The following is a 23,895-nucleotide window of genomic DNA, read 5'->3' on the forward strand; positions in this document are numbered from 1 at the left end:
TGTTCACCACCCTGCTGGTGCATGGCCTTAGCTCTCCTGGTCTGAGTGGAAGGGGTAAGGACCATGGCTTTCACTTGTGAGCTGACTGGCCCAGAGATACTAAACTCTGGGCCACCATCTGACGGGGCTGCTTACCCATTCTCTCCACTTCCTGGACACTGGCCGACTCGGAGCTCTCGGTGAGGCACGTGCCCAGGTGTGAGGCTCCCTTCCAGGCCAGGGCCTTCCTGACTGTGCCAAACTGCCCCTCGCCTGAGGAACGGAGGGCATGCTGGATAAGATGCCCTATCCTTGAGGGGTAAGAAGCAGCCAGGGGCAGATACTCTTCTGATAATTGCTCAGTAGGGTCAGGCATAGGTGGTAACATGGTGGAGGGATCCCGATTCACGAAAACACTGTGGAGACAAGGAAAGCCATCTCAGAAGTCAGAGGTCCCTACTTCCTCCTGACAAAAGGGAATATAAAGTCCCCCTCAGTTTGCTCTGAAATAGATTTAAATCTAGGCCAGGGCTTCCTTGGTGGTTCAGTGGTAAAGAATCTGCCTGCCAATGTAGGAGACACAGGTTCAATCCCTGGTCCTGGAAGATCCCACATGGTGTGGAGCAACTAAGCTCCTGAGCCACTATTGAGTAGATGCCGCATCTACTAAAGCCTGTATGCCCTAGAGCCCATGCTCCACAAGAAGAGACGCCGCCACAACAAGAAGCCCATGCACTACAACCAGAGAGGAGCCCCCGCTTGCTGCAACTAGAGAAAAGCACATGCAAGAGTGAAGACCCAGCACAGGCAAAAATAAATAAATAAAATCATTAAAACTAGGTCCCTAAGGTCTTGTGAGCTTCCCTGATAGTTCAGTTGGTAAAGAATCTGCCTGCAATGCAGGGGACCCCGGTTCGATTCCTGAGTTGGGAAGATCCACCAGAGAAGGGAATGGCTACCGACTCCAGTATGGCTAGCCATTTCAGTATTCTTGGGCTTCCCTTGTGGCTCAGCTGGTAAAGAATCTGCAAGCAATGTGAGAGACCTGGGTTCGATCCCTGGGTTGGGAAGATCCCCTGGAGAAGGGAATGGCTACCCACTCCAGTATTCTGGCCTGGAGAATTCCACGGACTGTATAGTCCATGGGGTGGCAAAGAGTCAGATACAACTGAGCAACTGTCACTTCATTTCATGGCCTTTAGGGTCAGAGGAAAGCTCTACAGGCACACAAGGCAACTGCAGACTAGAGCCCTGGCTCTTAAAGCAGCCCCGGGTACACTGTGTTCCTCATTTTCTTTACTTATAAAAAGGTTGGACGGAATCTGAATCAAATCCCGCCTTTAGGGAAAACTTCCAACATGAGGAACTGAAGAATAACTTAAACGGCTCTACAAGGACCCAAACAAACAAGTCTATAAAGAAGCACATCGTATAGAACTGACCCACTTTAACAAATTAATGATATGAACAAATTATTAAAAAGCAAAAAAGGATGATTAAAAGAAACTTGAAGGATATAATAACCACATGTAGTGTGTATATCCTATTGGATCTTAACTATAAATATATATTTTGAGGCAACTAGAGAAATTTGAATATGGCCTAGGTTTTTTATTATGCTTATTATTTTAATTTTGTTGGGTGTGATGACAATATGGTTATAAGGAAAGCCCTTATTTTTCAGAACTGTATATATTTGCTGTAGGACTGAAATGACATGCTGTATAGGAGTTGTTCTAAAATACTTCATCAGCAAAATGAAGGAGGGGAGACAAAGCAAATCGTGACACCTGCTATGGGTGACAGGTACATGATTCTTCCCACCTTGTGTGTTGGAAATGTTTCACAGTCTGAAGACTATGAGTGATTGGTGAGCAAACATAACACTTACTTAACTGCACCTACTATGGGCGAGGCCCTGTGCTAAGCCCAGAGCATATGAAGAGGTGGACACAGCCCTCTGTTCCAAGCAGTTGGGGAGAGAGCATATCCTCACCTTGACTGAACATGAGGAGTGAAGGAGAAAAAAAGGAGGAGCCCAAACTGAACCAGAAGTCAGAGAGACAGTGCTCCGCGTGCTCAGTATGGTGGGGGCTGAGCCACTGACTGGAGCTGCTGGGTGGGTGGGAGGAGAAGGGGGAATGGTGTGGGAACAGACTGCGGTTGGGGCAGCAGCTACACAAGGAGGCATTTGTGGACAGCCACGGTCTGGAGCACAGGGAAGACGAGGCTGAGATTCTCCCTCAGGAGATGTCACCAAAGAAGCAAGGCTGCCACTCAAAGTGGGGCAGGGGCAGTCTTAGAAGAGTCCAACTATAGAGAAAGGAGAGTGGTCAGAAGAGAAAGAAAGTGATGAGCAAGAGAAGAGCAGACACATCTTTCCGTTTCACAGGAGGAAGAAAATGAGGCCCTGGGAAGGGGCTGTCAACCTCAGCCGGTGCCTCCAGGCGGCCTCCATGGGCTATACCTGCGCAGCTGGGCTGAGTGCCAGCTGCAGGGCCTTCGGAGGCACAGAGAACTGCAGCTTGTCAACCTGCTTCTACGATGAGGCCCTGGGATCAGGGCACCAGGGCAGAGGGCTGGGAAGGGAGTCCTCCGGAGGCGGTCATCCTGGAGCCAGCCCAGTGCCCTGAGCTGCTCCGGTCCCCTGTGGGCCTCCAGCAGCCTCTGCTTCTTGATGACCCTCTCCAGCTTGAATGAGGCTCTTTTCTGCCGGATGTTCCGCTCGTGTCTCCGCAGGAACTGCAGGTGCACCACGTTGCTCTGGCTTCGGACCTGCGGGTACGGCTGAGTCTTGGAGTCTGTCTGGCACCACGAATGAGAAGGCACTGCAGCCTCAAGTTCTTTCTCTGCTGCGTGGTCTTGCTGTGGCTGCTGCCGCGAGCTGGCCAGCCAGGTCTCTCCTCTGAGCTGGTCTGCAAACCAAAAACACCCCAAGCGAAGGTCAGCCCTCCCTCCCTCCCTGGACTCAGGCACCTCTGGCCACAGTTGTACCTGCGCAGAGTGAAGAGCTGGCCAGGTTGACAGGGTGGGATGAGGGCCACAGGGCCCTCTGGGGCAAGAGTGACGGCCCCCCTGATCACATGGCAAGGCGATGTAGCCCCTGGCCTCAGCAGGGCAATAGACACACACACAGGCCAGTAGCAGAGCCTGGACAAATGTGTGCACATGAAGGAGCAGGCAGGAGAACCATCAGCCCGATGAGGGGCCAAAAACTAAGCTGTTTCCTTACTTTTGCTTTTAGCCCCTTATAAGAGCCTCTGGTCTCTAAAAGAGGAGAGAGAACCCCTAATACCATAGATTCCATAATATCACAAAGAAAACAAAGGAAAGAATACAGAAGGCGGCAGGGGGAGGGGGAGGGCACAGAGAGATGGGAATGGCAAGCAAGCTCCTACCGTCTTCAACCCGCAGGCCGGTGTGCAGCTGTTTCGGCTCCGCTTCCTGTTTGGCTCTAGTCTGTCCCACTAGGATCTGCTGCCTCACATCCCCCACGAGGTGCTGCTGCTGCTGCGGAATCTGGGTCCCGTAGGGCGTCTCTCCAGCCCTCAGTGGCCAGTGGTCCTTGTTACTCTGCTCTCCCAGCACTCTCCTGTCACAGGGGCCGGGTCACCCGGGGGAAACGCAAACACAGCTCAGTACAAACCACAGTGGCCTCAGCCCCTCCCAGGGAACCCTGCCTTGGACAGGGCACAGAGGGCTCCGGACTCCTGACAGCTTGGGACACACCGGCACGGTGTCACAGGCAGCTGGTGATGTCACAGTGCGGGAGGGGAGAGTAGTTCTGAGGCTAAGAGAGAATAAAAAGGTATCTGCTGAAAATGTGGTATAATGAGAGTAGAGCAGAAGTTCTGGGAACATGGTGGGAACGGAACTTCTCATCCACGTTCAGAGCCCACGACTGCACCTCTCAATCTAGTAGTGGGAGGAGAGGGAACTCAGACGCACACCGACCTTCATGTGCCCCAGGGGCCCCGGGGGAGGGCTGGTCTCGGGGAGCGAGCCCTGCAAGAGGGTTCAAGACCTTTAGGCTCAACCTCACCTCTCAGAGACACCTGCTGATGTGTTTACTGGTGAAACTGTCCAGGATGTGTTTAGATCCAGTGGGGAGGCATTGGGAACATGTTGGGGATATAAATAAAACATGATTTAGCCATGAGTCAATCATTTGTAGTACAGCTGAATTTTCCAATAATATAAAAATTTTAAAGGTTCTATTGGCTTGTAAAAGGACTCAGATTCATTCCCTAGCACCTCTACCAAAAGAAGAAAAAGAAAATTCTAGACTCAGTCATGCTTTACTCTGCCACCAGGTTCCTGCAGGACCATGGACGAGTCAGAGCCTTCCTCCAAAGACCGACAGCTTCTCCCCTCATGCTAACCTCTCCCTTGGTCTCACATGCCTTCTATGCATGGGCCTCCCATGCTGTTTCTTCAGGGCCTCTCCATTCCTGTCATTAAGGTTTCTAAAAGAGCCAAATGCATGGGGCTTTGCTCTGGGGTAAAAGGGGAAGCATCCAGGAAGGTTCAGTGTTTGCTGGAATCTGACACATAAGCTGGATCTGGCCATGCTTAGCCTACCCTCGGCCCTCATTCCAGCCCCAGGAGCCCATGGCTCTCAGGCTTAGAAACTCACTCAATGACTTGACACCAGAAGCGGATGGCAAACTGGCTGAGCAATGCACTCTGAGGAGTCCACTCCACTTAGGAGATTTACCACCTTGTTGAGAAGAATGAAAGCAGAGGTCCAAAAACTACAGCCTGTGGGCCACATGGTCCACAGCCTGTTCTTATGATCCAGTTAATGGAACCCAACCACACCTGAGGTCTATGTATTGTCTAGGGAGTTTCTGTGCCTTGCTGGCAGAGCTGAATAGCTGCAGCAAAGTGTAAAACACAATCTGGCCCTTCACAGAAAGTCTGCTGCTTTTGACTTAGAAGAAACTAAGATGTCTTAATGTAACCTGAGGAGGACAGTGAAGGATGGATGGGTGGGAGAGTGAATACAGGTGCAGGGGCATGGGTGGGAGCGGACACAGTGGCAGGCTCCTCTGTGTAAAGGAGGCTGTGTGGGGCTCAAACTTCAGTGGGTCCAGGGACCTGCACCAGGTGCTCTGGGGAAGACGGGTGCTGCTGCTGGGATCAAAAGGCCAAACACACACAGTGGAGTGTACAGAAAACATGTATAGCAGAGGCTAGCAAATGGAATAAAAAGCCAGTAAGCACCACACAAACAGAAAAAACAGTTGATGAAAAACATTTTACACATATACTTGTATGTATCATACCTGGATCACAGCTCCAAATTGCATCTGACCATGGAAATGGATGAGTTACAAACCTGAACCCATCAGAGGGTCTTAAGACATACCCAACAAAGATCCAGACCATCAATTACAAGAGGCAAGGAGGAGACCTTTATTCTGAATTCCCTGAGAGTACTCAGTTTCCTTCCTAACTCTCAGATTTATTGGGTTGACCAAAAAGTTTATTTGGGCTTTTCGCAAGCTGTTATGGAAACCTGAACAAACTTTTTCTCCAACCCAGTACAATCAGCTTCTCCCTAGAAGACAGCTCCTTTACCCTCCCCCAGGGAAAGCTGCAGCTAGCCATCAGCTTCTGCAGACCCAACAGTGGCAGCAGGCCTGCAAGGAGAGGCAGTCTGGAAGAATCCCCACAGATCCTGCACGTTCACCTGAGGAGTCACACACCATCAGACTAAAAACGGCTCCTGTGCTGAGCACGTTGTCAAGTTCCCAGAAAGCAAGTGAAAAAGAACATGCTGGCCTAATGTTCCACGCTGGGTAGATGACCAAGGACCAGTCTTCAGTTACCTGCAGTTGAGGACCTCTGTCCCTCTCAGATGGTGCCCTTCACCCTGGGGGACCCTAGCACCTCCAGCTACTGCCAGGACTCCATCAGACCCTCTGGCTGCTCAGCTCTGGAGGCTTCTGCAGCAGAAACGCAGAGGTACCCACTTGCAGAGGAGGCAGTGACAGTGGCAGCAGTAACAGTGTCCCTGGGTTCTAGGCACTTAAGGCTAAGTTCCCCAAATTCCAAATGGGACAATGCTAAGAACAAGGATGACAAAGAGTTTTCAAGGACAAACTGCTCTCAGGTCCAGATAACTGCCAATGGGCCAACCTCCCTTGCTCTAGAGTCAGCGCTAGCTTTTCAGGCTCCCAGCAGAGAAGCACCCCACCAGAGAGGGGACGGAAAGGAAACCTGGGGCACAAGGAGGTGTCAGAACCTACACCACCCAAGAGCAAATGAGAGACCCTCATGGAGACACACGCCCAGATGGGGAGCCCTGCTGACAATGTGCTGGGCCCCTCTCCAGCCCATCTAGCAGATCACAGGCTTGAGCCCACCCCACCCACTGCTGGTGCATGCCTGCAGGTGAGGGCAACTGGGTAGGAGCACCCACAAAGACTCCGAGGGCTGGAGCTGAAGATCGGAGGCAGCAAGGGGGAGAGGCCTGCTTCTCTAGTCGCCCTCTGTCCTCTAATGAAAGGTGTCATTCTTGGTGCTGCTGAAAGGTCATGTCCATGCCCATGGGGGTAGAGAGCCTGAGAAGACTTCAAAAAGACAGAAGACCAGTCTTTTTCTGGGGTGAATGGGTCTGCTAGGGCAAGATACGAGGACAGGAAAACAAAAGGGAGGCCACCTTCCAGGGCAGCAGGGCTGTGGGGTGTCGGGCACTGGGCAGAGCATTCCATGTGCACCCGCTCCTTCAGCTTGTATCACAAGGACCCCTGGGAGAGAGATGGTAGCACCCTTACTTAGAGGTGAGCAAACAGGCTCAGAGACTTAGCTTGCCTCAGATCACACAGCTTTCTGCTGTAGAGCCAGGAGGTAAGGCTACTTTACCCAATGCCAATATCTCCTCAAGTACCTGTGGCTCCTTAAGTTGCAAAGCCAGGGCTCCCCTGGTGGCTCCGTGGTAAAGAAGTCAATGCAGGAGATTTCCATCACTGATCTGGAAGATCCCAAAAGATGCAGGACAACTCAGCCCATGCATCACAACTACTGAGCCTGTGCTTTACAGCCCGGGAGCTGCAACTGCTGAGCCTGCACGCTGCAGCTACTGAAGCCCACGCACCCTGCAGCCTGTGATCCCCAACAAAAGAAGCCAGCATAAGGAGAAGCCCAAGCACCTCCACTAGAGAGTAGCCCCCACTCACCACTAGAGAAAAGCCCATGCAGCAACAAAGACCCAGCACAGCCTAAATAAATAAATAATCTTAATTAAAAAAATAGTAAGTTGCAGAGCCATTTCCTGTAAACTTCTGGACTCTGGGAGAAACACAGCCTCAGTGTGTCTTCCCAACAGAACTTACCTATGATAAGGCCCCCTTTCATGACTTCACTACAAAAAGGGAGGTCATTGTGACAAAACAAGAGCCCTGGCTTCAGCCCTGAGCCCACCTTGGTCTTGATGCGCTCCACTCTGTGCCAGTCCTCAGGGCCCCCAGTCGCCCTACACTGGCCATCCTCCCTGAGGCCGGGATCACTGTCCTCCAGGCCTCAGCAGCCCTCCCGAGAGTGCCTGCCTACTGCTCGTGCTCTTGGGCTCAGAGCACTCCTGTCCTCACCCTCATCTGGCCATCAAGGTCTGACCCAAGACTCTCCTCAGCTTCCACACCGCTCCTGGCCTGAGGACAGAGCAGCAGGTGCCCGGGGGCTGTCAGAACCCTCCCAGGTACCCTGAGTTCATGGTGCGGGACACCCCCCTGCACCAGGGCCTCACAGACACTAGGTTCCCTGCTGACATCTGCTACAGGAAGTCCCCAAGGTACAAGACACTACTGGCTTTCAGAACGGAAGGATGCCACTGTTCCCAGTATCCAACCCACAAGGCATCTCGACCTGGGAGGGAGCTCCTACGCAGAAGTGGACAAAGGACGACTGTGAAGAAGAAAAGCAGTTGCTACGAATCACATAGAAAACTGACTCCATACTCCACAGTCTCAAGGCAGGCAAAGCAGGTAGATGAGGGCAGGAGCCCAAGATAGTTTCATGTTGTTCCTAGAGTTCCTGAACCCTTGGTTAAGAGGAAAAGAGGCTTCTCAATCCTACAATAACTTTAAAAACTCAGAGGAAGCTGGTCCCGGAAGTTAACTGACACATATGTGAGCTCACACACAGGCAGGCCAGAATTCAATGGGATCCATGGGAGGCAGGTCTGAAAGCAGCAACAGATATCCACAGTCACATCACATGTAAATCTTGTGGACAGGAAGGTGGCCACAGGAAACATCAAGTGATATTAGTACACACCTCTCTCAGTGGTGAAGGAAGTGACATCCAAGGGGAAGTGAATGAGGACCATGACCACTTGCCTTCCACCCACTGGCTGAGTGGCTAGCTCACCATCCTCAGACCACTCACCCAGGGTGGTTCAGGCCAGGCTTCATTCCCAACTTGGCTGCTACACTCAATTCTTCCCTGCTCCATGTTGTAATGAATTAAAAGCAAAACCAATAGGCTCCACAGTAGAACGAGCAACGCTCTCTCACCTTTCCTTCCAAAGCAAAGGGCAGAGACACATCTGGGAGGCGGCGACATCTCCACCCAAGTCCAGCCACTCCAGAGAGCCACTGCCGCCAACAGCCTCTCCGACCTGTGGATAAGGAAGGAAGCCTCATCACCCCTATCCCAACAGATACAGACGTAGCTCGGCTCCCCCGCCAGGAAGGAGAAGCAGGGAGGTCAACAGCCACATGGAGAACGCCATGTGCTCACCTGCCTCCTTTGCCGAAGGACGGCGGCCTCTGCAGGGTGGTTGAACCGGAACTTCTGTGCTTTCCCCAGGGTTATGACTGCTCCTGTGGCATAGACACCAAACTAAAATCAAGCCACAGCTCATGTTCTGAGTACAGTAATGTGCAGGGCACTGTTCTGGGGGACAAAGTCCTACCCTCAGTAAGGTGATCATATAGCTGAGTCAATAAGATCTGCACTCCCTGGATATCATATAGCATATGCATTGAACTAATGAGATGAACAGGAGAAGCTCTGGTATTCCAGGGGAAAGCAAGTGGAGCTCCAGGTGGAGCAGTCAGGGAATACTCCATGCAAGAAGGGGTATCCAAGTTCACCCACAAAGAACACAGAATCTGAAGAGATTAATAGTAGTAGTAATAATGGCATTAATCATCATAATGAGTATCTTCTGAGCGAAAAGAACATTACACAGATTAGCTCATTCAATCCTCACAATGATTCTATTATTATCCCCATTTTCTAAATGAGGAATTTGAGGCTCAGGGACCTCCCCAAGGACGTACAGCTAACAAACACAGGTACTAATTTCAGAGAGTCATTCTCTGCTCGGGGGTCCTGGACTTGGGGTTTCTCTATTTACAGGAAAAGGACCATATTAGGAAATCTTCAGATCCCTGGGTGCAGAGGCTGGTGGTTCCATTCTTTAAGCCTGCTTCACTGAGCCCTCTGAATCTGGCTCCTGAGAACAGAGCTGGTCCACCACTCATGCTGGCATAAACTGGGCTGTGGGTAGTCCTACCTTGGGTAAGACGGCAAGAGGAGGTGACCTCTCGGCCATTGACTGTGCAGCGGGCCCCGCGGGCAGGACGTAGAATGACGACCCCACAGGCGCTGGTGATAGTGCAGTGGTCTCTCTCGATCCACTGACCCTGCAGGACTACAGACGGCGAGGGCAGTGGGGGGGGGGCGGTCACTCGGTTGGAGGCATAGCCCAGGAAACATCTCCGCCTTTCTTTTGATGAAATCAGAATCTACTTCTGGAAGATCTCACATCATGACAGAAGAGGAAGAGCCACCACCTGAAACCACCCAGACCCAGATGGCCCCACGGTGTGTGTGTCTCCTCCTCTCGTGTCCAACACCCACAGCCTGGCAGCAAAAGAGGAGCAACCCTTCAGAACTCCAAGATTCCTTCCTCTCAGAACCCTCAGCTTCCTCGGAAAAAAACCCGTCAGGCATGAACACTTACACAGAGCATCAGACTGATACACTGTCACTCACCGATGTCCTGTTCCTGCTCTGAGTCAATCCTTCCTATTTTTGTCGTCCCCTCCTAAACGGAAAAACAAAGCCATTTTAAGGAGAATAAAAAGGGATGCAGCCCTGCCCCAAAGGACAGTCCACCTGTTTGAGCACTGACACTGTCTCCCCATGCCCTCCCCAGCCTCCTTTCCACACCACTTCTCAGCTTTGGTCCAGGCTGGTCTGACTGCTCTGCCCACTCACTATGCAGCCCAGGATGCCCCTGGGAAGGTGTGGGCAAAACAGTGCAGGACAGCTTTTTGCAAAGTGAATCCCAGGGACGGGGGAGCCTGGTGGGCTGCCGTCTATGGGGTTGCACAGAGTTGGACATGACTAAAGTGACTTAGCAGCAGCAGCAGCTAGCACTGGCCAGCTCCTTTCTGTCCTGTAGCCTCAAGTTAGGCAGTCAGAGCTTCTCTAGTCTGAGGAAGTGGGCACACAAGTACGGCTTTCTCCCAGGGACTAAGGTTAGTGTGGCCCAAGTTTGGTCCAAGTCAGTCTCAAAGAGACATGCTTTCTATGACGATGTATGGGAGCACAGGAATTTTACCTTCTTAATCCACAGATGAAGTTTAACAGACACCAGATTCTAAGAAGAATAAAGCACAAAAAGGAGGAAAACACATCTAGAATTAAAACAGACTGAAAGAGAGTATAAGAGAGGAGGCAGAAACTGGAGTTAGTATCAGTGAATCACTGGGTTAGTAGAGACCGTACCAACACAGTTTAAGAGCACAGCTCTGTTTGAGGAAGGCAGTGACGTGGCAACAGAGATGTGAGTCTAGAGCTGAGTCTAGAGCTGTGTTTATCATTTACTAACTATCCCCTATGTACGGGGCACTGCGCCAAATGCTTTACAGACATTTCTCATTTAATACTTTAACACCCAGAATGTAGTATTATGATCCTCTGCATAGAGGAGGAATCTGAAGCTGACAGGAAATAAGCTGCTCTGGGGGCCCACAGACTACACAGGACAACTCTGGCTAGAATTCATTTCTCTCCTGGTCCCGTGCCCATGCTATTCCAACCTCACCAAACCACCTGCCTGGTGACCAATGCTTTTTAAGTGACTAGAAAGTTCCATGCTAGGCTTCACTGTCAACAGCCAGAAGGGAGGGCCCTGGAGCTCTCCCAAAATGACTTGTGAAGAAAGACTCCTGGAAGTAATAAATGAGGATCTGGCTCCCTCCCAAAATCCACAACCCTCCAGAACCCAGGCTTTCCTGCTCAGCCACTGAGGATCGCATGAGCCAGTGGATGCCGGTCTCTAGACTCCACCAGCCAGAATGGAGGGAGAGGGGTCAGGGTCAGCCCTAATGATGAGGCACGTTCCTCCCAAAGGAATAAAGGCCACAGCACATCCCAGCCTCTAGATATGCAGAGGAGAAACCACCCAAAACGTGCTGGCATCTCACTTAATGTGGGCTGAGCCAGCGCCTGCTGCCCCTCTGCTGCTTCATGCCTCTTTCTTGGGAGGAAGAGCAAAACAAAGGCAGTTATGAGGGTGAAGTCCAGGATATCAATAACCTGTGCTCCTCCCACCCTTTCACTGCTCACTCCCCACCCAAGCTGCCTCCCAAGGTGACTCAGGCAAACAGCTCCCAGGCCATTGTTAGGGACTAGGTCTGGGTCTGGAACCAAGTTAGCAAATAAAAACAGAGAATCTAGAATGACTACTGTTATACTACTATCCAACCCAGGATGTAAACAAATGAAAAGGAGGGAAATGTGTAAAAACCCATAGAGAAAAGTGAAAGGGGGGAAAAAAAAAAACCCATAGAAATGCCAGGATTAGAAGTAGACTGAGAGACTTCCCTGGTGATCCAGTGGTTATAAATCCTCCTTCCAATGCAGGGGATGTGAGTTCGATCCATGGTCTCGGAACAAAGATCCCACATGCCTCAGGGCAACTAAGCCTGCACGTTGCTACTAGAGGAGCCCACGCACTGCAACCTAGACGAGCCTCCCCAGCAAAAGCTGACTGGGGCTTCACGCCTAGGTTCACTACCAGTGTGTGAGGGAGGGAGCGACCCTCAGCGCACTGACTCAGCAAAGACGCCAGTGACCCAGGATCGTCCATCTCCTGCCTCCAGCTCCATCTGCCCTTCATCCTTCAGCCCTCTGCTGCTACCCTAACTCTGTCACATGATGTCTGCCTTCATCTGCTCACTCCACATCCAGTCAATGCATCACATCAGTTCTACTCAAATACTAAGCGCTTTATTCCATCTGGTCTCTCCTGACCTCCAATCTTCCCCTATGGCTCTGGCTAATGGAACGATCGATTGCCTTTGGTGTTTAGATTTGTTATTAAAGTCACAGCCGTTTCTGCCTAGAGCGTTTTCACTGAGATGATTTATGCTGTGTCAAAAAAGAAGCTACTTTAACTTTCTGTCTGGGAGGCTCAGTCTCTGACAACTTCCCCAAGGGCTCAACCTCAGAAAACAGACTTGCTAATAAGTGCATGAGTCTTGTTGAGGTCTCCCCACCACGGCACTGCAGCAACAGCAACCTAATTTCTCCAGGGATGAAGGCAGCATCACATATCCCCATAAACTCTGCTCCTTTTAAATGTCGGTTTAACATGCTGGGGACAACTATGAAAATGCAGGTTGGATTTCCAGTGAGCACAGGGCTCCTGGCCACATACAATATGTTTCCCTGGTGGCTCAGATGGTAAAGAATCTGCCTGCAATGCAGGAGATGCTGGTTTGATCCCTGGGTTGGGAAGTAGGGAATGGCTTCCTACTCCAGCATTCTTGCCTGGAGAATCCCATGGACAGAGAAGCTTGGTGGGCTACAGTCCATGGGGTTGCAAACAGTCGGACACAACTGAGTGACTAACACGTTCACTTCAATGTATGTTTAGCCCATCCATGAGGACTGTCCTTCTACAATAGGACAAACACTTTTGATGAGGACAGGATATAAGACTCTACCTACCATGTGTCACTAACTCTCAAAATGCTTCATTTAGAAGTAAGGTGGCCTCCAGGTGACAAAGAACGACGGGAGCCAGGTCTTTACAGAAGGGCTTCACGTCACTCTATTTTCTCTGGATGCTTGCATGTCACACCCTGGTCACCCTTAGCCCACCAGCTCTCCAGAGTTGTGCATGCTTTTTGTAAACTTCCTAAATCAACTTCCTCTCTCCTCTCTTCTTTCCCAGGCAAACCTAGTAATGGAGAAGGGGGGTTGACTGAAGTGGGAAAATACTAGAAGGGAACTGTTTCTTACCCTTGATCCCTTTAGCCCCTGAAAGCCCTCTGTGAGCTGCCTGTATCTGCAGGGAGTGCTCAAGAGTGTTGGTGGAATTATGAGGTTGGGATTTCACCTCCAGGAGTGCACTCTTGTGCTTTAGGAAGCTAGAAAAGGAATATAAGCAGCATCTTTCTTATTTTAAATGAGGAAACTGAGGCACAGAAAGCAAAAACACGAGCGACAGTAGTAGCAGCTGAAAAACAAATTCTGATTTCTAGTCTTCTACTCTATTCATACAAAAATGAAACAGATCACAGCTGGTGGGCAGGCCTGGCTTCCTGAGGGCAGTTCTGCGCCTCGGCTGCCACTGGCCTTTTCCTCCTGCACCTCTGGGGCCTGCAGCTCAGGGAGGGGGGATGCACCCGCCTGCTCACCTTGAGGTGATAGAGCACAACACCTGTGCTGAGTACGTCGTCCTCCAAGGCCATCAGGTGTGGCAGGCTGGAGTCAATGACCAGCCCAGCCTGCCTCTTGTTGATGTCCACTCTGTAATGTTCCACGAGAGCCTGCCACTCGTTCCACTTCCGGGCCCAGTCTTTAGACAGCTGGTCTGTCTGTGGAGACAGAGGGGTGGTCTTGGACACTCAGCACGAGGAACAGACATTGTCCGGTGCCATCCTGGCCCATTTCCGGGCATCACGTCCTCACTTTCCTCCCCAGGGACTATTCAAGACCCCACACAGGCCCTTGCACCTCCTCTGTAAGCTCTCTGTGTTTTCTAAGTTTTACTCAATAGTTATTATTAATTTTATAAATAGAAACTCAGTAAATGTTATTTTTTAAGTTTTCTGCAATGAGCATGTATTGTTTTTAGGTGGAGAAAGAGCACCATAAATGCTATTTTTGAAAATTAGTTGGGGGACTTCCCTGGTAGTCCAGTGGCTAAGCCTCTGTGCTCCCAATGCAGAGGACCTGGGTTTGATCCCTGCTCAGGGAACTAGATCCTATATGGCACAACTAAAAAATCCAGCATGCTGAAGATCAAAGATCCTGCGTGCTGAAACTAAGACCCAATGCATCCAAATAAATATCAAAAAAATTAGTCGAGATGTGAGTCAGACATATTGTTTAAATTCCCTTCTTTGCACGACCATCCTGTGTGATCTACACTGGGAGTCCTCTTGTGACCTAACACTTCCAGAGGTGTACCCTTGAGTTCTAATATAAGTTTGTGCACCCCTCAGAGACCCACAAAGCACCAAGAGTGGTCTCCCCAGGGAGAATGAAGGCTATAAAACTGGTCTGAAAGACCATGCAATAGTAAAGTAACAGCAGCAGTAACAATAAAACACTGAGGGCTTACTATGGGTCAGGAACAGAATCTTCTTTTTTTTCTAGGAACAGAATTTAAAAAATAAATATACTAAGGCTTAGAGGCCTTAAGCTAAGCCCACTGGGGAAATGTGAAGGAACAATGTTGAATGCCACTGCTGCTGCTGCTGCTAAGTCGCTTCAGTCGTGTCTGACTCTGTGCGACCCCATAGACAGCAGCCCACCAGGCTCCCCCGTCCCTGGGATTCTCCAGGCAAGAACACTGGAGTGGGTTGCCATTTCCTTCTCCAAAGCATGAAAGTGAAAAGTGAAAGTGAAGTCGCTCAGTCATTTCTGACCCTCAGCGACCCCATGGACTGCAGCATACCAGGCTCCCCCGTCCCTGGGATTCTCCAGGCAAGAGTACTGGAGTGGGGTGCCATTAAAGGGATCTTTTTCCTTCTTGTGGTAGAAATTGATGTCAAGGCAAGAAACTTCCTTTGGGAGTGAAAACTGAGGAAGACCAGAAAAGGAACTAGATTCAGCTAACCCCTAATCTCATAAAGAAAAAAATTTTTTAATTAAGAAAAAAGAAATCATGACAAGTTTCGGTACAAGTATTTTATGATCCTAGAAATATTCTTTTCTTTTTTTTGGTCATGCCACACAGTTTACAGGATCTTAGTTCCCCCACCAGGGACTGAACCCATGTCTCCTGGAGCAGAAGTGCAGTCTTAACCACTGGACTGCCAGGGGATTCCTGAAACATTCTTTTTAATGTTATAATCATTAAGTTGAAGTTTGAAAACTACAGGACACCTAAGAAGGGCTGGCAGAGGTGGGTGGCAGGGCACACTCCCCTGAAGGTGCTGCAGAGGACACCTCCCCTCTGGAGACCTTTATCACCTACTCCTACCTGCCTAAAGTTGTAAGGCCAGCAAGTGGCAGGTTCAAGTCCAGTCTGCCAGCCTGTATAAAAATGCTAATGCACCTGGAATGAAGCAAAAATCAGAACATATAGCTAAACACAGAATTTTTTAGAAACTTCTGAATATCTGAGTAGTCTTAAAGTTTCATTTGAGTAATACTGACATACTAAAATACTGACATAGCCAGGATACTGTAATAACATATAAGGATGATGCAGTGGAACACTAGAAATGGAGACATTCATTTATAAGACCTAAATCCAACCTGTCACCAAATAATGCCTACCACTTCTTCCTTTTAAATGTCTCCAGGAATTACCACTTGATTCAATCTCCCCAAATATACTCACCCTCACAGGGTCACAAAAACAGTCTCTTTCCTTGTTGGTCTCTCTGTTTCCAGGCCTCAATCCATCCTACATGCAACTGTCATATTAATTTCGCCCTATATACTCCTTTATCATGTCATCAGCTTGGTTCAAGAAGCTGTGAGTAACCTGCTTATGTCAAGTACACAACTCCTAAACCAGCCCTCTCCTCCCCTCAGTGCCTCTACCGGGAGCACGTATCCTGGCTGGCTCCAAGGTCCTCACACTGCACGTGTCCACGCGGTCTCTCAAACCAGCTCTTCTCTCACTTCTGTGGCTTTGCCTCTGTCATCCCTCCCTTACCCTGACACCTCAGCCCACCTCCTTATCTAACAGACCCTATCCATCCTCCAAAGTCTAGTTCAAATTCTCTGCCTTCCTACTCCAGCACTGAAGCTGTCAATGAAAGTTCCAAGCCACCATGATTTCTTCCTTCTGAAGCTCTTTCCATCTAACTCACGTAAGTTACTGAATTGAATCATTCTCTAAATGTGCTTCCAACTAGACTGCAAGCCACCTGAGGGCAGGGACTTTTCTGTGTCTCCTGCAGCATCACACTGAACACCTATTTGGTGCTCAGTGAATACCTGTCATTTAGTTGATTTACTTATTTGCTGGAAAATAATTTTTTTCTAGGCTACTATACTGTCTGAAAAGAGTTATCAATGATCCCCTGAGAGAACAAAGCAGAGTCAGAAAGCCAATCAGCAGCCGTAAGACAAACATCCCCGAACTCAAGGCTCAATGGAGACAAAAGTTTTCTCCATATAGAACCTCTCTGTCCTGATGAGGGAGCAGTCCTGGCCCAGGAATGATGGAGGGAGGTCAGAACTGTTCCCAAGGAGAAGCGAAGCACAACAGAGTGCCCCAACATACCCACCTTCAATTCATTTTGGGGAATCAGCTCCTTCAGGTTTTCATCCTTTCCCTCATTCAATGAATGGAAGTTTCTCTGTACAAAGAGAGAGATGTGCTTCATGGGCCCCACCCTTACTCTTAGGAAGGAAAGGTGCAGATAAAGGAAAGGCCTTATTGTTAAAATCAGAACCAAATCAGAAGGCTAAGTATTTGGCTCAGAGTGGTACAAAGAAGGAGAATTCGAGGTAATTTTTTCTGGTAAATTTTTCTGGTAATTTTTTCTCATACCCCTTATCTGCCCACATACAGAACAAGGGTCATACAGGCTGATGCCCTTTGGACAACAAAGATGATAGAGTAAAAGGGTGCCCATCCCTTCTGAAACTACACAGGTAATCATAACTCCTGTCCTGTCTCTGCTCCCACTCTGCTCTTCAAGCATCACCTGATTGAGAATACAGAATGCAGCAGGGCTCAGATCCTCTGCAGAAGAGAAGGGTCTCCTGAGGACAGAAAACTCCTAATGCCCACATACCAGCTCAAAGCTCAGCAGCATGGCTTTCAGTCTCCCAATCTCTTCCCTGAGTTCTCTGATCAACTTCACATTTGCATCCTGAAATGCAGAGAGAACTCAGTCACCACTGACTGATATGAAGGCCCAAATGGCTATGAGGTGCTACTCGCAATGAGCTTGGAAGAAGCAGATCATTCCTTTGGAGTAATTTCTAGGGCAGTCTTTTCAAAGTGTGGTCCCAGGACCAGCAGGAACTTCACCTAAGAGCTAGTGAGAAATAGAAAATCTGTGGACTCCCATTCCCTACAATGCCCCAACACCTACTAAATCATAAAGTCTTCCGGGCTGGTTTAACAAACCGTCCAAGTGATTTTGATACAGATTGAAGTTTCAGAATCATTGCCTTAGAGCAGGACATTAGGCAGGTAATTCAAACATCAGAGTATGCCAATCTTCCAGTATTAGCTGCTAATCTTCCAGTATTATGTGTGACTAAATTTAGCACCTAATTATTGATACACTGCCCTTTAAAACAGTCCATAGATGAGCTATACATGGGCCACTCATTTGTAATCCCTGCCCTGGAATTTTTTACCAAAACTGCAAAGCAAATGAGGAACTTTTAGAATATTCTCATCATTAATTCAGCTTTAAAGGCTAAAAAATTCCTCATATGCCACTTTTAGCCCCAAACAGAGATGTCACTGCAATTTGCATATGAAAAAAGGCACAAAGCAACATAAACTCAGAATAAAGGCAGTAAACACAGACACTCTTAAGCGATCTTTCCTCTAGTGGCAATACTGTACCAGGGATCTTAAAATCAATGGCCATAGGGAAATACCTAAAATAAATTATTTTAAAAGGCAACTGGATGAAGCCAGTCGGGATATGAGAAAAGAAAGAATTTTGCTCCCTCATCACTTGGAGAACAAGTCTGGCCACTGGGTTGAGTACAAGGAGAAAGAAATCAATGAGAGGAAAACAGGAGAACTTGGTGAAAACTGGTGAGCTGCAGGAAACCAGGACTTCAGAGGGAGGTCTCACCTCATTTACTCTCGGCTTGTTGATGATGTTTTTGGCATTGGATGCATATCTCAATGTACTCATGGTCTCACTGTAGCTAGTGTGTGCAGGAGAAATGGCTGGGGTAGAAGCAGAAAGTTAAAACACACGCTGAGCCCTTCCCACCCAGCCCATGACCACTGGCCTTGCTGCTATCATCCAGGCTGAATAAGACCCTTGATGAAATGGGCAGCCATGGCCCTTTCTCTGAGGCAGAGCACCAGTCCTAACACAGAACCAAGTCCACAGCCCACTCACTGGCAACCATGATGGTTCTGGAGTTGCCTCCGAGGCTGTCCTTCAGCAGCCAGGTCAACACTGAGTCCCGGTAGGGGATATATGACTGCCTCCGGGAGGGTCCCGCTCCACTGCTGGTCCCGGAAGGAGAGCTAGGGAGCCCGCTGTCACCACCATCGCTTGCTGCACTGTTGAGGCTCTGGCAGTTGTTGAATACCTGAGAGTTCTGGGCTTAAAAGACAATAATAAAAGTGGAAGATAAAAAAAGGAATTATGAAACAAATGCAATAAAACAAACCAATGGCTGGAGAACACAGACATCATACTCCCTAATCCCTTTCTGTCTATGTCAGGAGACTTTAAATGTGAGCCCTGAAATTAGACCCTGGACTCAAGCGATGGAATATTTAAGACATGTAATTTCTCAGTCTCTCTTTTTGGAATGAGAGTGGTAGGATGATGATAATGCTGTAATAGAAAATTATAAATATCAATTTTTCAGGCCCCAAACCAGAAGGTAAACTTTATCAAAGAGAACCTTTTAAGTACCTACCCTATTTTGACAAAATTAAAACATGTGAATTGTTTTCCAAAGTCTCCCTCCCACTCTGGTCCTCCAGGTTACTGGCAAAATACCTAAGGTGGAGATGACGATTCCCAGAGTCACAAGAGACTTGTTGATATTGGCTCCTTCAGTAATCCGGTCCTTACAGTAACTGGGATCTGCTCGTTCACTAAAACACAGTCGATGAAAACAGAAACAGAAGCAAACAAGAAGACACCTTCTTTTTAACACTGTTGAAAAACACTATCCATTGTGTTGCTCTTCATGTAAAAGATCCATATATTAAATATAATATGTCCATATACTATAATATATCCGTATAATATATCCACATAATAAGTTCCAGAAATAATGTTACCGTCATGTCATGAACTGTCATCCTTCTATATCTCGGGCAATAAAAATCAAATAATTCATTACATTTGGCTGTCAGAGAACTTTGAGCCAAAAGTAATACTCATTTACTGTAATGATACCAATATAGCTTTCTGTTATACACCATTACCCTTTTCTTTACTGTTTTAATTTCACATATTAATGGCTTTATGGTATCTGGGTCATTAAGAGTTTCAAATTCCTTATTCAAGTAAATGGGAAATATTAAAAATTCACACTTCCAGTTGGCTGATACAGTTTCTTTCAGAAAGCACTTAAGCTTTTAAGGGAGCACTGTACCATATTAATTATTTAATAGTCTTAAAATAAGAAAATTTGCCTTATTTCATGTTACACTTTTTTCTACATTATTCCTGAAATTTTCTTTCTAGATATGTAAATGAGTAAAATTCATGTTTTCATCTAATACTTTTTAAAAAGGCAGTATCTTATCCCCAATATCACAATGTTTTTTAAAGCTTTTCTTTTTTCTGAAGAGATGTGTAGAGCTGCATAAAATCAATACCAGGTTAAAGGGAAAAAGTGTGTTCAGTCACCTGTACTTCAAGCACCAGTTTTCAATCTTAGCTACACACAGCCTCACTCCCCTTGACTCCACGAATAGTCTCATTTATTTCATCTGAGGTGCAGCCTAGGCACTGGGACCTCTGAAAGGTCCAGGTAACTTCAATGGGCAGCTAAGATTGAGAGTCCCTAACACAGAACTTCTCAGCCCTAGAAAACTGTAATTTTTTAAACTAGCATTCAATTTCTTTCTTTTGTAATTTTCTCAGGATGATTGAAATGTGTAAAAGGTGGGGAAAAGTTTATTCCCTGTAAAATGGGCAAGAACAGGGTCATTGTCAAGGAAATAATTCCACCTGGTTTTGAGATCGTAATTACCTGCCTGCTAGGTCCACAAGGTTGATCTTGCTAGCGATTTCAGCGGGGAGGTTGTTTTCCAGGAATGCCTGAAGGATGAAATAGATTTAAAGAGTGTCATTTGGAACGACGTATTGTTGTTTTCCCCACAGACACCCTCCTAATCAAGATGATATTTGGATTTTTAGCCAATTCACTCAAGAAATCTGTATTCTAACGTCCTCTGAACCAGATGAGCTCTCAATATCTGACAGGTACAATCAGTAAGCCCTGGGTTCTTCCTGCATTAAAAATATGAGCAAAACTTCCATAGAGTAGGTAGGCAACCTCCTCCCCACCCCCCACAAAGTTTCCTGAGCACAATTTACCAGGTAAATGCTCAACTCTGCTCTGGGAGGCTCTAACTCATCAGTAGAGATCCACAGCAGGTGGCAGTGTGGTGGGCAGGGGGGCCTGATGGGTTTGCTTCTCATTAACCTGTCATGGGCTTCCCTGATGGCTCAGACAGTAAAAGAGTCTGCTTGCAATGCAGGAGACCTGGGTTTGATCCCTGGGTCGGGAAGATCCCTTGGAGAAGGGAATGGCAATCCACTCCAGTATTCTTCCCTGGAGAATCCCAGGGACAGAGGAGCCTGGTGGGCTGCCATCTATGGGGTCGCACAGAGTCAGACACGAATGAAGTGACGCAGCAGCAGAACACAGCCTAAGTCACAGCATGTTATTAATCTGCTGGGCAGGATTCTCTGTATGTTTTAAGCAGGGGCATCTAGTCCTCAAGAGCAAAACTACGCTGGCTTTTTTTTTTTTTAATTCAATATGGGATTTTTGTTCTTTTATTTTAATGTTGTGCATCCATCACCAAAATCCAGTTTTAAAACATTTCCAATAACTTTCCAAATTCCCTCAAGTCTGTTTGCAATCAATCTCCATTGTCATCACCAGCCCCAGACCAACACTCAATTTTCTATCTATAAATCTGTCTTCTGAGGATATTTCACACAAACAGAATCATATAAAGTCTGGCATCTTTCATTGTGCATAATTATTTATAGATTTATTCATAATGAAGTACATGTCAAACAGCTCAATTTTATGGTTGAGTATTAATAGTATCAGCTGTATGAATATACCATGGTTTGTTCATCCATTCACCTCTTAATGAACATTTGGGTTTCCAGTTTTGAACAATTACTAACAAAGCTGCTGTGAGTATTTGTGTATAAGTCTTTCTATGGACATATGATTTCTTTTCTCTTGAGAAAATACATAGGAGTGCAATGGCTGAATCATATGGTAGGTATGTGTTTAATTTTTTAAGAAACTAATTCTTTTTCACAGTTGTTGTACCATTTTACATTCCCACCAGTACAATAATGTATGAGAACTCCAATTCCTACACATCTTGCCAGTATTTAGTATAATCATCCTTTTTAATTTCAGCCATTTTAAAAGGTGGGCAATGACAGCTATTTGATGTTAATTTGCAATTCCTCTCACAATAATGATGTCTGCATCTTTTCAAGTGCTTAATTGTTATCTGTATATTTTCTTAAGTATCAGCTCAAAATTTCTGCCCATCTTTTTGAGTTGTTTTACTATTACTGAGTTTAGAGAGTTTTGGATCTATTCTGGATACAAGCCTTTTATCTGACAAACATTTTACAAATAAATTCTCCCTATCTGTGGCTTTTCATTTACTTAATAGTGTCTTTTGAAGATCAGAATTTTTAAATTTTGACCCATTCCAAATTGCAATTTGTTCTTTTGTTCAATTTATATTTATAGTGCCATTTCTAAAAATACCTTTGCCTAGTCCAAGGTCACAAGGTTCACCCATGTTATTTTTCTATTATACAAGTTGAATGTTTTAGGTTTCACATTAGTGTCTATGATCCAGTTTGGTTAATTTTTTAATAAAATATACATTAATGATTTTCAACACGTTTGGTGATTGGTTTTGGCCACCATTATTTTTGAATTTTTCTTATGCCTATTTTCTCTTTCTTCTAGGATTCCCATTACACTTATGCTGACACATCTGATATCTGACAGGTCTGTGCAGCTCTGTTCATTTTTCTTCAATTACTCTTCTTCAAACTGGATGATTTCTACTGTTTTATCTTCAACTTCATTAATTCTTCTGACATTTCAAATTGACTCTTGAGTCCCATTAGTGAATTTGTCATTTCTGTTATTATACATTTCCAGAATTGCCCCCTTTAAAATAACATATCATTTTATTGAAATTCCCTTGAGTCATATCATGTTTTCCTTTAATTCTTTACAACATGGTTTCCTTCAGCTCTTTGAACATATTATATTAGCTGCCTGGAAGTCTTTGTATGCTAAATCCAACAAGTAGAGTACTTGAGGCAGTTTCTAGTGATAGTTTTATTTTCCTTAGGTGTGCGCTGCATTTTCTTATTTGTTTTTGTATGTCTTAATTTTTTGTTGAATACCAGACATTTTAGATAACACCATAACAACCCTGGATTCTGATCTTTTTCCTCTTGAAGGTGATAGTGATTGTTGCTTTGTCTGTCTGGTAACCTGCCTGGACTAAAGCTCTAAAATCTGACTCCTCTACAACATGCAGCCAAAGAGGTCTCTATTCAGCTTTTTTCCTTTAGTTGTTTTTAATTTTAGGCTTGGATTCTAGGGGGCCACCTGTGTCTGCATACTTTAGTGTTCAGCCAAAGACTGGTCAGAAATTGCGATTAAACACCTTGAGCCAATAGGACTTTTATTCTCTGCTGATGGATCTATGTGTGAGCTGGGAAATTCACTAAAAATTCTGGCCATTTTAAGTTTACTCCAGCATTTACTAGCCAACAGGGCCCTCTTGTGTCTCTTCTGCACATACATGCAGATTCTGTCAGTCAGGGCTGTATGGGCACATAGTCTCTGATGCATATGTGTACAGCTTCCATTCAACCCAGGATATGTGAAGATCTTATCAAGCTCTCTATGGCCATATCATCTCTCAGAATTCCCAGTTAAACCCCCAGATAATTTTCCAGTTCACTTCTTGCCTGAAGCAGACCTACAATCTCAGGTTAATGGAGCCACTGATCTCCTTGTTAGCTTGCCACCAAGATCACTCACTTTAACTGACAATGCTCCCAATCAAGTGAACCCCTCAAGCAGTGGCAGCAACTGAGCTGCTGGCTTCCACCATCTGCCCTTCTCTGACTGAACTTCCTCACTGACAGAGATTGGGGTGTGGGTGGGGATGGGAGCAGCCCAAGGGAACATGCCATACATTTGTACTCTTACCAGAAATTCAGTAGCTCTCTTGAATATATGCTTCTCAGTTTATATGGCTTTGATCTATTCTGAAATACTTATTTTGACAATTTTGTCTAGGTTTATTGTTGCTTTGGGGGGATAGGATTTGTCAACCTCCTCACTCCATCATAATAAAAGTGAATCTTCTACTTTTTAATTTTAATGAATATTTTCATTTCAATCTTGCTTTTTATTTTAAATGCCCAGACTGATCATATGGATATGAAAGTGCTTTGAAATGTTAAAAGCAAAATGTAAGTCAAAGATACTTGGTTAGTCTTTATGAAATGC

The 23,895-nt window shown here is 46.7% G+C and overlaps 1 protein-coding gene and 1 long non-coding RNA gene across 7 annotated transcripts in view; both read right to left on the reverse strand.

The window, feature by feature from the left end:
* Positions 1-23,895, reverse strand: part of STARD9 (StAR related lipid transfer domain containing 9) — a 115,337-nt gene that overhangs the window by 22,853 nt on the left and 68,589 nt on the right. For 4 of the 6 annotated variants that reach the window (XM_040226822.1, XM_040226821.1, XM_040226820.1 and 1 more), the window contains exons 10-23: positions 20,338-20,405; positions 19,131-19,228; positions 18,516-18,725; positions 18,240-18,337; positions 17,214-17,291; positions 16,701-16,772; positions 13,647-13,826; positions 9,988-10,039; positions 9,506-9,643; positions 8,725-8,807; positions 8,499-8,602; positions 3,378-3,571; positions 2,447-2,894; positions 136-395 (exon numbers count right to left, since the gene is read on the reverse strand). In XM_040226822.1, the coding sequence (XP_040082756.1) occupies positions 136-395; positions 2,447-2,894; positions 3,378-3,571; positions 8,499-8,602; positions 8,725-8,807; positions 9,506-9,643; positions 9,988-10,039; positions 13,647-13,826; positions 16,701-16,772; positions 17,214-17,291; positions 18,240-18,337; positions 18,516-18,725; positions 19,131-19,228; positions 20,338-20,405 (2,083 nt within the window). The other 2 variants (XM_040226823.1, XM_040226824.1) reach the window with 2 other exon arrangements.
* Positions 21,244-23,823, reverse strand: LOC120853156. The gene is made up of 2 exons (XR_005718726.1): positions 23,593-23,823; positions 21,244-22,533 (listed from the first exon to the last, which is right to left on the reverse strand). It is a non-coding gene; the product is annotated as an uncharacterized LOC120853156 (long non-coding RNA).

Source organism: Oryx dammah, unplaced genomic scaffold (genome assembly GCF_014754425.2).
Source record: "Oryx dammah isolate SB20612 unplaced genomic scaffold, SCBI_Odam_1.1 HiC_scaffold_26, whole genome shotgun sequence".
Classification (NCBI taxonomy): domain Eukaryota; kingdom Metazoa; phylum Chordata; class Mammalia; order Artiodactyla; family Bovidae; genus Oryx; species Oryx dammah.